Source organism: Nyctereutes procyonoides, unplaced genomic scaffold (assembly GCF_905146905.1).
Source record: "Nyctereutes procyonoides isolate TBG_1078 unplaced genomic scaffold, NYPRO_anot_genome, whole genome shotgun sequence".
Classification (NCBI taxonomy): domain Eukaryota; kingdom Metazoa; phylum Chordata; class Mammalia; order Carnivora; family Canidae; genus Nyctereutes; species Nyctereutes procyonoides.
This window is the reverse complement of record NW_026575049.1, coordinates 69,090,423-69,102,427: the sequence shown is the minus strand read 5'-3', so window position 1 is coordinate 69,102,427 and position 12,005 is coordinate 69,090,423. Positions and strand designations below refer to the sequence as shown.

At 39.3% G+C, this 12,005-nt stretch overlaps 1 protein-coding gene across 3 annotated transcripts in view; it reads left to right on the top strand.

The window, feature by feature from the left end:
• The window catches only part of GFPT1 (glutamine--fructose-6-phosphate transaminase 1), a 57,261-nt gene extending 45,558 nt beyond the window's left edge, over window positions 1-11,703 (top strand). For all 3 annotated transcript variants that reach the window (XM_055328007.1, XM_055328006.1, XM_055328008.1), the window contains 5 exons: window positions 3,657-3,771; window positions 4,041-4,168; window positions 4,760-4,927; window positions 5,584-5,745; window positions 6,310-11,703. In XM_055328007.1, the coding sequence (XP_055183982.1) occupies window positions 3,657-3,771; window positions 4,041-4,168; window positions 4,760-4,927; window positions 5,584-5,745; window positions 6,310-6,354 (618 nt within the window). In that variant the 3' untranslated portion in view covers window positions 6,355-11,703. The remainder of the gene's footprint in view (window positions 1-3,656; window positions 3,772-4,040; window positions 4,169-4,759; window positions 4,928-5,583; window positions 5,746-6,309) is intronic.
• The last annotated feature ends 302 nt before the right edge of the window (window positions 11,704-12,005 follow it).

Below are 12,005 nucleotides of genomic sequence, written 5' to 3'. Positions count from 1 at the left end.
GGGTATGTGGGATATGGGATCACCAGTGCATGGGTGCCATTGACTTACCTTTTTACTAAAATCTTTCTTGAACTGTGAGCTGTCAGGGGAAGTACGCTTTTTTTATTTCTAATTCTGTTGTTCACAAAAACTTTAATTTTCTAGACATTTTATTATGATTTTCAAACAGCAAAGTGAAAGGAATTTTATGTTCACACCCATATACTCTTCACCTAGATTGTACCATTAACAATTTTTCCCGCGGCTCTATGGAGGTATAAATTTCACCATCATAACACTCACCGATTTTAGGTATGTAGTTTTAGTAAGTTTGGCTGTGTAACTGGCCACGGTCCTGTTTTAGACTGACTCACTTGAACAAGTTCCTCTGTGCCGCCTTACGGTCAACCCCCACTCCCGCCAAGGCAGCTACAGTTGCTTTCTCCTGCTATCCTGTGTCATCTTCCAGAGGTTTTTTGTAAACGAGATAGTATAATACATGTCCTTTGTGTCTGGCTCCTTCTGTTTAACACGTGGTGAAACAAGGGTTTCACCGATGATGTTTTTGAGATTTTTTTTCAGGTTGTTATTTCTAGCAGTAGTTTTCTTTTTTGCAGGTCCTTTTTTATACAGTCTTTTTATTTTGAAATAACTGAAGGTTCATAGGAAGTTGCAAAGATAGTACAGACAAGGCCATGTACTTCTCCCTCAGTCTCCCCCAGTGGTTACATCTTGTATAAGAAAATAAGCATCTTCTCGTAGTACATATATTTTAATTAACTGCTTAAAAAAAATAGCTCCCTTGAAAATTTTAGGAAGTATGGCAGTTTAGTGTTACTTTAATTTTTCTTGAACTCCAAAGTAATTTTGTTTTCTTCAACTGCCTTAGACTTCCTGGGCTTGGAGTTATAAAAGTTTTGCAGTGCTTAGTCATAGACCGTTTCCGAATGGCAAATACAAGTTTATATGCTAATAGATGATCAAAGAAGTTCATCATCGGTCCTAATCCCTGACCCTGTGATGGAGCCAGCCCAAGAATTCTATAATCTTGATCATGAATCCCCAACTTTGCCTGAAAAACTGTTAGGATTAGAGAGAGAGAGATGACTAAGTTTCTCCTAATATCAGACCATAGACAATTTGATATTTCTGTAGGAATTGATGGACATAAATGTGCAGATTTAGCAGTTTTTGTATGTTATTGCAGGTGTTTAAAATTTAACCACAGTACTGACTTTTGTTGATTTTTAAAAATAAACCAATATAACTTTTTGGCAGAATATAAAGTAAAACAAGTTTAAAAGTTCAGAATCAACATTTTCCTGGTGAATTCTTTAAAACCTCAGTAAATTCTAAGTGTGAGGTGTACCTTACTTTTCTTATAATTGGTTTTCTGGTGTATATTGATGAAATGAAAAACATGAAATTGGAAATTAAGCTGTAATGGGAATGCAATAGAAAAATGTGTGCATTAAATCTATTTTATTTTAATATTCATACTTAAAAACCAAGGTTGAGATGTCTTAAGTCCAAATAAGGAAACATTACTCTGTAGAGTAACATTTTTAGTCATGGGCTGGAGGAACTAGAACTCATTGGATTAGTGTGAATTGGAAAGAAGGGGCGCCTGGGGCCCTTCAAGATGTTGGTTGAGCATCTACCTTTGGCTCAGTCATGATCCCGCGGTCCTGGGCGAGCCCTGCATCTGGGCTCCCTGCTCAGCAGGGAACCTGGTTCTCCCTCTCTCTTTCTCTCTCTCTGCCTGCCCTCCTCCTGCCCCCCGCTTGTGTTCTCTCTTGCTCTCTCTCACTTTCTGTCAAATAAATGAATAAAATCTTAAACAAACAAAAGGAAACACAAAGAATTGGAAATAGTGTAGGTATCCCAGGGGTCCTAGATATTGGGTCTCTCCCCTTTTCCTGATCAAATGTTTTGTGATGAATTGGTTTATTGAAGAGTAAATGTCAGTAGGAAAAGGTAGATTAGAAGGGACTGGAATTTAGAATACAGGTGTGCTTGTTAGCCTGAAGCCAAGGGACTGCAAGTCCGTGTCAGTGCTTTGGGGGAGAAAACCCCAGCCTGCTAGGGGAACACGTCGTAACACAAAGACGGGTCACGCAGGTAGCTGTGGGGGACATGTAAGCAGCAACTAGTTGGGAGGTTCAGCAAGAAGAAGTAGGGAGTCTCGTTTAACTATTGGGACAGTAAGGAGCATTAGCAGATTGTGATTTCATTATACAGGAGGCTCATTATCCACGTTATGACAGGAAAATATTCACTAATGAAGTGATTTCCTTATCCAGAGAAGGCTGATAGAAATTCAGCCTATAATCTACAAAAAAACCAAGAATAAACTTTTTTTTTTTTAAGATTTATTTATTCATGAGAGACACAGAGAGGCGGAGACACAGGCAGAGGGAGAAGCAGGCTCCATGCAGGGAGCCTGACGTGGGACTCGATTCCAGGACTCTGGGATCATAACCTGAGCCAAAGGCCCAACTGCTGAGCCACTCAGGTGTCCCAGGAATAAACTTCTTACTGTTAAAATTGCACATAACTCTGTAGCTGGCCACACTACAGTAGTCCTAGTGATTTAATAAAAATATAAATAAGAAACTCAAATGTGGGATCCCTGGGTGGCGCAGAGGTTTAGCGCCTGCCTTTGGCCCAGGCTGCGATCCTGGAGACCCAGGATCGAGCCCCACATCGGGCTCCTGGTGCATGGAGCCTGCTTCTCCCTCTGCCTATGTCTCTACCTCTCTCTCTCTCTCTCTGTGTGACTATCATAAATAAATAAAAATTTTAAAAAATATATTAAAAAAAAAGAAACTCAAATGTTTAAATCATAAAATTTAGTTTCTTTAGATGGCTGGTGAATTAAAAAGATATCAGAACTACTATTAAAAAGACTTAGTACAGGGGCACTTAAGAGGCTCAGTCAGTTAAGCAGCTGACTCTTGGTCTCAGCTCAGTCTTGATCTCAGGGTCATGAGTTCAAGCCCTGCATTGGGCTCCATGCTGGCTGTGGAACCTACTTAAAAAGGCTTAGTACAGAAATGTTATTAATACCATGTTATTAAAATGTAATTATTCTTAAGAATGATGATTATTCTTATTTCTACCCACTTTGCTACAATTGAGATTAAAATTTTTTCAAGCCAAACTGGAAAAAAAAAAAAAACAAAGATGGAAATGAGGAAAAACAATAAGCAATAGTTAAAAAAAAAAGATCAGTTTAAAAAAAAAAAAAACCAACAAAATCAGTGCAGGTACCTCAGGGAAAATCCTTCCAGTGCTTTGGCTTATATAAAAAACCTAATTTGGTTATGTATGTGCAGATTTACACTCTGCTCACCTTCCTCTGGCATGTTTCCGCTCCTTTCTTGAAGACATTGGGGATTTGGTAAGCATCCAGTGCATTATAAGGAACTTTTGTATTTGGAAAAAGATTAAGTCATTTGTTCAAATTCAGAAATGGAGCATAGTGATAGATTTCCCAACTACTGATTCAGTTTGCTTTTACTAATGCTGTCTTTTAAAAAAAAAGGGGGGGGGGAGCAATATATATTTATAAAACCAGTGGGAGGGAATTCTTTGTTTTCCTCTTTTTATAAATTAAAAATTCCAAGTTCTTAAAATGCACTTGCAGCTAATTCTGCCTTTCTGTGGTGTTGCAGGCTTATACCAGCCAGTTTGTTTCCCTTGTCATGTTTGCCCTCATGATGTGTGATGACAGGATCTCCATGCAAGAGAGACGCAAAGAGATCATGCTTGGACTGAAGCGGCTGCCCGGTAGGAAGAGCTCACACCGTCGACTTTTGTTGTCTGAGCGGGGGCTAATGAGTGAGGTCTCTTATCCCTGAAGCTGTGGCTTGTAGCTATTTAGTCCCAAAGATCTTTCTTCTTTTGAACCCGTGTATTTAGAAATCCCTTGCTGGTGTCACAGAATAGAATAGAAACCCTGGTCTTTTTGTTGGTTGCTGCCAGTGTATTATTGTTATGATACTGGGTCAGTTAGTTGTCCTTTTCTCATAGACTTTGTTAATATTACTTCTTAACAGATTTGATTAAGGAAGTACTGAGCATGGATGATGAAATTCAGAAACTGGCAACAGAACTGTACCATCAGAAGTCAGTGTTGATCATGGGGCGTGGCTATCATTATGCCACTTGCCTTGAAGGGGCCCTAGTAAGTCGTCTCGCTTCTAATTTCATCTTGGACTTGAGGACCTGCACGTAGTCCTACTTTTAGACTGAATGAAATAGGTGGGACTTTTGAAAATGCCTTTGTAAAAAATGCACTCTGATTACTTATCTGGAAAAAGGGTAACAATACGTAATTGAAAAGTGAGTATCAAGAAAAGTACATTTCACCACTGTGATTTGGATTTAGGTTTAGCAAGTTACTTGAGTTAATTTGTTGTCCAAATAGGAGTAAATAAAAGATTAAGTTCTCTAGGTGTGAGATTTAATTGAGGTAAACATGAGGCAAGTGATAGAACAGTTACAAAGTAATGTGAATATATTCATGATCATCTAAAATTTTCAAAAAAGTTTTTGTGGTTGTAAAACTTGTAGTTATTTACTATATAGACACTCAAACTTCCATTACTTGTTGGTAGTTTATAAATAACTATTAACCTATATTTACACACCAGTGTAGGTCCTTTTATACTGTGGATAAGTAGTGACTTCAGACAGCAGATGTTTTGTGTAATATTTACTTAAGAATGGGTTTTTGAAAAACAAACTGAAGACTAATGTAGCTCTTTCCTGTTAGAAAATCAAAGAAATCACTTACATGCACTCTGAAGGCATCCTTGCTGGTGAATTGAAACATGGCCCTCTGGCTTTGGTGGATAAGTTGATGCCTGTCATCATGATCATCATGAGAGATCACACGTATGCCAAGTGTCAGAATGCTCTTCAGCAGGTGGTGGCCAGGCAGGTACGTTAGAGGCTGTGCTGGGACGGTCCCTGGGGTTGTCTAAGAGTTGGGTTACTATAGCTTATTTGAATTTTATGACATTTAAACTGATAGACCAGGGCCCAGTAGGAGGCTCACAGAACATGTGGAGTTTAGGTGTGAAGAATTTTGACAGGACCCAGCTCAAAGATCTCGTAATAAGCAGAACCAAGACCAGAACTGAGGTCCTACTCTCCAGGTCCTGTCCTCTCTATTAGTGTATGCTGCTCCCTTTTAAGTTAGTATACTTAAAAGTGTATTTCAGGAGAAACTAGGGTTTACATTAATACTACTCAGGTGCTGTGCTTACCTGAGTTTTCTTCAGATCATCTGGCTCTTACTTACATAAAGCCCCGAAGGTATTACCGTGTGGGCTCAATGGTGGTTACGAAGCTGAGCTTTGAAGGCAGGCTGACTTGGATTCAAGCACTGAGCTTGGTATTTCTCAGTTGTGTGAGTTTAAACAAATGACTGAATCCTGCAAAGTTTCTGCTTCTTGGCTACAAGTGAAATCAATCTGAGTTACACATGGGATTGAGCCTGTGAGGCCGCGTGCAGATGTGCAGTGTGGGCTTTGCACATTCGTGTGCAACTGCTCTACCTTTGCTTGCCGCTGAATGTGTGTGTGTCTTTCCCAGGGACGCCCAGTGGTGATTTGTGATAAGGAAGATACCGAGACCATTAAGAACACAAACAGAACAATCAAGGTGCCCCACTCAGTGGACTGCTTGCAGGGCATTCTCAGTGTGATCCCCTTACAGTTGCTGGCTTTCCACCTGGCTGTGCTGAGGGGCTATGACGTAAGTGATGGGCTCCTGTAGAAATCTTGGGCCGGCTTTTTACCTGCTTTGATACTCTTAGTTTTCCTTCTAGATTTTTAGCAGTAGCATTTGAGAAATCCTTCAGATACGTATCTGTCACCTGTTACGTTTGCATGGCCCAATTCGTAGGTTACGTCCTCACTTTTTCCTACCCACAGAACCTGCAGGCACCGTGGGGCCTGCCCCTGTGATGCGGTTACCCGCGGGGAGTCTCCTAGGGTTCCCAGTCTCCTGGTCGTTAGGACAGCCAGACCTCTTGGTCTTACCCGCTTCTAGTGTCCTCTGAGTAAGCTGCCCTGTCATGGAGGACCACAGAAGCACTTCCTGCGCTGAACTGGCTCCTGGGGAATTCTTTTCCTCGTGTCAGGATTTTTGAGATACATTGTTCAGCATCATTTTCTAATTTTAGTTCTTTGTAGTCTGTAATTAAGGTGGTTGATGAACATGTTGTTTTCTGGTTTTATACACAAAAATAATTTGCTTAGAGAACCCCCACCTCTCCCTGCAATGTATATAATCTTTCAAATGTTGCTTCTTTTGCAGGTTGATTTTCCCCGGAATCTTGCCAAATCTGTAACTGTAGAATAAGGAGCATCTGCAACTCTGGGCGATTGAGCAACACAAGACACCTTTTGTATTTAACACCTTGATTTAAAATATCACCCTTTGAAGCCTTTTTTAGTAAATCCTTATTTATATATCGGTTATAATTATTCCACTCAATTTGTGATTTTTGTGAAATTACCTCATATTTTTTCAGTAATTTGTGGGGGAGTTTAAATAATGGAATTTATATTGGAATCATTGTCACCAAGAGATTTAACTCTCATTTTCTTTAAAGGATGCTGGGTGTTGGATTTCCAGGCCCTCCACTTCAATCTGGGAGGATTATATGTTTTTAGAATAATTGGCCTTTGTTTTACCATGTTTCTATTCTTTCAGCCCAAAGAAAATCTAGTACATTTAATTGGAATATCTAAAGCCAGTGGCAATGTATGCTAATGCTTGGACATTTAATTAAGGTTTTGTTAAATTTACATATAACTAGAAGATGCTATGATTTGTTTTGAAATTTGTTTGTGTTTGTTTTTAAAATCACACTGTAGAACTTAAAAACTGAAAGCTTTTCGTGGTGGGATTTCTATGTAAGTTAGGTTAACCCGAGTGTCTCAGACCTGTTGCTGGTTATCTGGAGGTCGAGTTAACGTAGGAAGCTAGAATATGGTAGTACATTGGTTTTCTCCATTCTTAACAGCAAATATTTGCACAATTTCGTAGCACAAACTTTAAATTTGAGCTGCTTTGGACGACTGACCACATGATTTTCCTTGTGAAGATGGGGGACCTCCAGGTGGGGTGTCCTACTCCTAGTTTTTTCATCTTCTAAAACTGTTTATTTCCTTGCGTCTATCGTTTTTATTTTTCATGTTTTTTTTCTTAAAATGACTTGTTCTTCGAAATCACCACACAAAGTTGCTATCAGATGTCTGAGAGTAAATCAGTACTGGTATATGCCAAAATCTCCTGTAGTGAATTTCCTGTAGTGAATTTTAACTTTTTACTGCCTTGTTGCATAAAACTAGTACCATCGTGCCGGTTGGAAGTTCTTTGTAGTTTGGAAGGTTTGCAAGTCTTTTGACTAATCGTTTGACTATAAGTGTATATGCTGGGCTAGGTTAGAGAAAGCCGTGCTTTACCCTGATGCTAGTGAAGGATTGCATCAAACATAGTATTACTTCCTAGGTGTTCTCTGTTGTCTGTGTTCTACCCTGAAATATATTTAGGAATGAAGAAGATAAAAATAAAGTGATATCAAGGTGCCTTCAGCTGGCTTACGTCAGAAATGGAAATTAACAACTTAGATTAAAATAGAGTAGAATATTAGACACCCAACGTGTTGTGAGTAATCATTTTTTTATGGGGCTTTTTGGCCAAATCTTGGGGGCTATAGGGCAGTGTGTTGTGTCTTGGTGAAGTCTTTCTAAAGTTCTCACTTTTAAATTGTGAAGGTAAGATATTTAGCATAATTATTTAAGTAAATTCAGGCTTTTTCTTTTTTCTGTGTTTGAATTTCTTGGTGAGGTTAAGATTTTCTAATGGCTGTTGCTACAAGGGGAGCCCAGATTCTGCTTGTGTATTAGGTCTAGAAAAATACCTTGCATATTTTGAGGTAGTTTGGAAGGACTGTCCTAGACAGAGACTAGAAACCTGATTGTTTTTAAAAATAAGGTAAGATTATTATTTACATCATATACATAGCTACGATAGCTGTATTTACCTATTTTAATTGTTTCTGAGATTATTTTGTTTAGGCCTGCTAGTTTTAGTATGTGTAGAGTGTCATTTTTTATGTTTGTTAAATTGGCATTTTGTGTCTGTGATTTGTATGGGTTTATAGGGTTTCTTAACGGTCTGAAGTTTGGGTCAGCATTCTAAGTGAGCAAATATTTGAGATCAATCATTAGTTTTCAATTTCTCTATTTTTCCTCTTCCTCTATGTCTGTCTTTCACACACAGACGCACATTTCAAGCTAGGATACGTTCTGAACTGGATTTCAAAAGCTGATACTAAAGAACCAAGAAGTGATATTTTCCAAATGAACAGTTTCTCCTTCTTGTCCCTTCTTGCTTCTTACTTTATTTAATGTAGTGATTTTTAAATGCTTTTATGTATTAATTATGAATGCAGAAAAGGTAGTGTAATGAGGCATATCACTAATGAGTGTGCCTGCCGCCCAGTTAAAACCAATGTGAAACAGGATAAGAAAAATCTGATTTTTCAAGAAGGATATGCTACAAAAGGAGTCCTTTATATGAAAAGTTCTTTCTTGTAGTACATTTAAAGTTTAGATTCACTCATATGTGACTTAGCGTTCCTGACCTCCGCCACGAGCCCTTTCAGGCTGGGGTCATGTGTAGCAGCTCACACATGGCCCCGTAGATGATGGTTACTTTGCAGTCAGTCCGCTTTTCTGTCTTTTTTTTTTTTTTTTAAATTACCTGTGCTGTAGGAGCGAAGGAGAAGAGATAAATTAACATGAGCCGTTTTTAGTGTGCTGTCATTGTGTCAGCATCCTCTTATGGGCAAGTCCCTGTGCCCGGAACCGGAAAGGACATCTTGTTGAAAGCAACGTCTGCTTGTCCCGAGGCCGACCTCTCTCTGGTGAAGACAAGGACCTGGCAAGGCCCAGGGTGAGGGCGTAGAATGGAGGCGAGCTGGGTGTTAAGGAATGCTCCGCGTTCAGGGGTGCATCATGTTCACAGGAGCTACAAAGTGCATTTTGTAGAGCGAGCTGTTGCTGCGGGCTGCGGAGACCGTGTTTCCGGGTGTGCTAAGGAAGGGCGAAGGCGAGGTGCACGAGTGATCAACGAGCCCTGGTCCTGCGTGGGGAGCGGACACGCGGCGTGCCGGTGGGGCTGGCGGTTGTTTCCAAGATGATACTGTCTTATCCTTCTGAATACAGCTCTCTTGGCCTGAGCTAATCATGAGGATGAGAAGAAGGAAAAGGAGCCCCCCCCTTTCTTTTAGCTCCTTAGTAGTGTTTATTTGGCACTTAACTTATATTGTCGTCAAAGAAGGAAGACCAGCTGAAATGTCGGCTTTAACAAACATATTTTAGGAAGTCCTTTGGAGTCAGTGTTTTATCTGTTTAAAAAATTAGGATCTATTACAGCAATAAAAGGGAAAGACTGATGTTAACTATCCTATGTGACAAGTTAAGTGATTTTTCTAAAAAAGCACAATGTCCTTGGAAAAGTGTTTGTAGAAGAAGAAAGCATAGCTCACATGGAATTTGTGAAGGCCAAAGAAGTGGAAGGGCTGACAGAGGAAGGTATCTGAGCCTTCTGTCCACAGATTTAGTGGGTTTTGTCTCCCAGACTACCAGATATGTCTTGACGAAACATGCTTCAGATGACTTCCCTTGTTCTTCGTGTTAGAATCCTAAGTTTAGGAGAATTAACACATCAGCTTGTTCTCACAATATTTAAGGATTATTAATATATCAGTATTTCTCCAGCTTGATGAGCTTAACCATATCTTCAGATCTATGGCATGACAACCAGTAGGACTGCTTAACATTCACTTTGAACCAAGAGCTTCCAGGGTTAAAATGAAAATCGTAGTTGACCAGCAAGATTGTAAAGTGACGCTGTATTAACCTGTAAGTCTGTGATAGCTTGATATCAATGTTACGGAATCTGCCATAATATTGGCTAATGCGAACGTTTTAGGAAATTCTTGAATTAACTTTCTTAAGGTACTCAGAATGAATATAGAAGTGATCCTGTTAGCTTTTTAAATGTTCTGTGGTTGACTTTTTGGTTGGTTGTTTTTTTCTGTCTTTTGTTTTTTGCTTTTGCTCAAATAAAGCTTTTGGAATTTGTTTAAATTACCCTGCTTGTGAGTTCGAGATTTTAGAATCTTGCTTTGTTTCAGTTTCCTGTTCTTTAAGATAAATATTTAGTTTACTGAGGCATTTGGTCATTTCTTCCTTACGTCTTGTAAGTCCAACAACTCTAACCTTGAACTGTGAATAAATTACCAAAACTTACTGAGAATTGCATTCTGAAGCAATTTGCCAATATTTGAAGTGTATACCTGTTTGTGGATGTGTTAAGGATTGTATTGCACTAGGAATGTAGCCAGTGTTTAGTTGTTAGTCAACTTTTCTGACGCTAGAAGTTAATTCATTACTGTTGCTTTTTGAAAGAAGAGATGATTGCATAAATAGAATCCAAAGCTCCATGGCCGCACTCCAACTTACCAGTTGTTTCAGAAACGATCACCAGATGAAACAAAGGCTCTACTCTTTTCTGATGTCATACTCCATAGATGTTATGGCTTCTCAAGTCTTTTGCAATTTTTTTTGGGAAAATATGTTGTTTCTAGCAAGCTTCTAGTGTAGACAGTGATCAGCAACTTTGCGCAAGTGAATTAATAGTTGCAAAAGAAGGATATTTAAGGTGGCTAAGTGGCAAGGCAGCATGTACCCTGAATCTAAAGTTTCTGTAGTATCTGGCAATCTTTTAATTGCAGAACAAAGATTCCTTTTACAGGATCCTTTCACAAACAGCAAGCAAAAGTCTCCATCCCTGGTGCTTACAGCGCGCACTGTGTTCTGCGGGGACAGAGTTATGCCCGGGTGGTTTGAATGAATAGCTGTGCTGTTTTGCCAATTCCCGTTGAACTGAGCCCAGCCTCTCATCTCTGTCTCTGTGTTGCTCTGCAGCAAAGCCTGGGGCTGCCACACAGCACGGATCATTTTTTCTACGAGCTGCATTTTGGCATAAAATCCGGCTTTACTTTTATTAAACTGTTATCTTTAAATTCTCCTTAATTGGCCGTAAGTATTTACTGAGTACTTACTAAAGGCCAAGAAATGATTTCCCTAGAAATTTAGAGGCCAGTTTTTCATTGGAGTAACATTTAAGAAAAAAATTCTTTAACTTTTTTTTGTGTGAGGAAAACGAAGTGTAAGGGTGAGGTTTTTCTTGTTAATCTGAAAGTAAATAGTTCTCCTTCATTTTAAAAAATGATGTAGGAACTTTATTAGCTTAAACATCCTGGAGCAATACACTAATCTTGTAATAATATATGGACAGGTTGCCAGGTTACAGGCTAATTAACCAGCTGATTCCCTTCCCTGGAAGTATGTGGGTATTAAGATAAACTTATTATTCTCTTTTTGGTTAGCATTTGTACAAGAGATTATTTTCCAGATTGAAAGGCCATGTTTTTGCACTTCATATTAACATGATTCATTGGTTCAAATTCCAAGGTTTCACATACATGTTTTGTCTTACACGTTTCTCCTAATGCTGTTATGTAGCCATGTTTTCCCTTTCATATTTCAAGAGATTTTTGAAAGTGAAGTATGGATGTGCAGTTGAGAATAAAATGAATAAAAATTGGAGCTTGTCACCATTAGAGAAATACTTTTTGGATGGAATTAGAGTTGTTTCCTTCCATTCACTTATCTGTCTACCTCTGTATAAGACTCAAAAGACGGGGATCCCTGGGTGGCGGCACAGCGGTTTGGCGCCTGCCTTTGGCCCAGGGCGCGATCCTGGAGACCCGGGATCAAATCCCACATCGGGCTCCCGGTGCATGGAGCCTGCTTCTCCCTCTGCCTGTGTCTCTGCCTCTCTCTCTCTCTCTCTCTCTCTCTCTCTCTCTCTCTCTCTCTGTGTGGCTATCATAAATAAATAAAAAAAAATTAAAAAAAAAAGACTCAAAA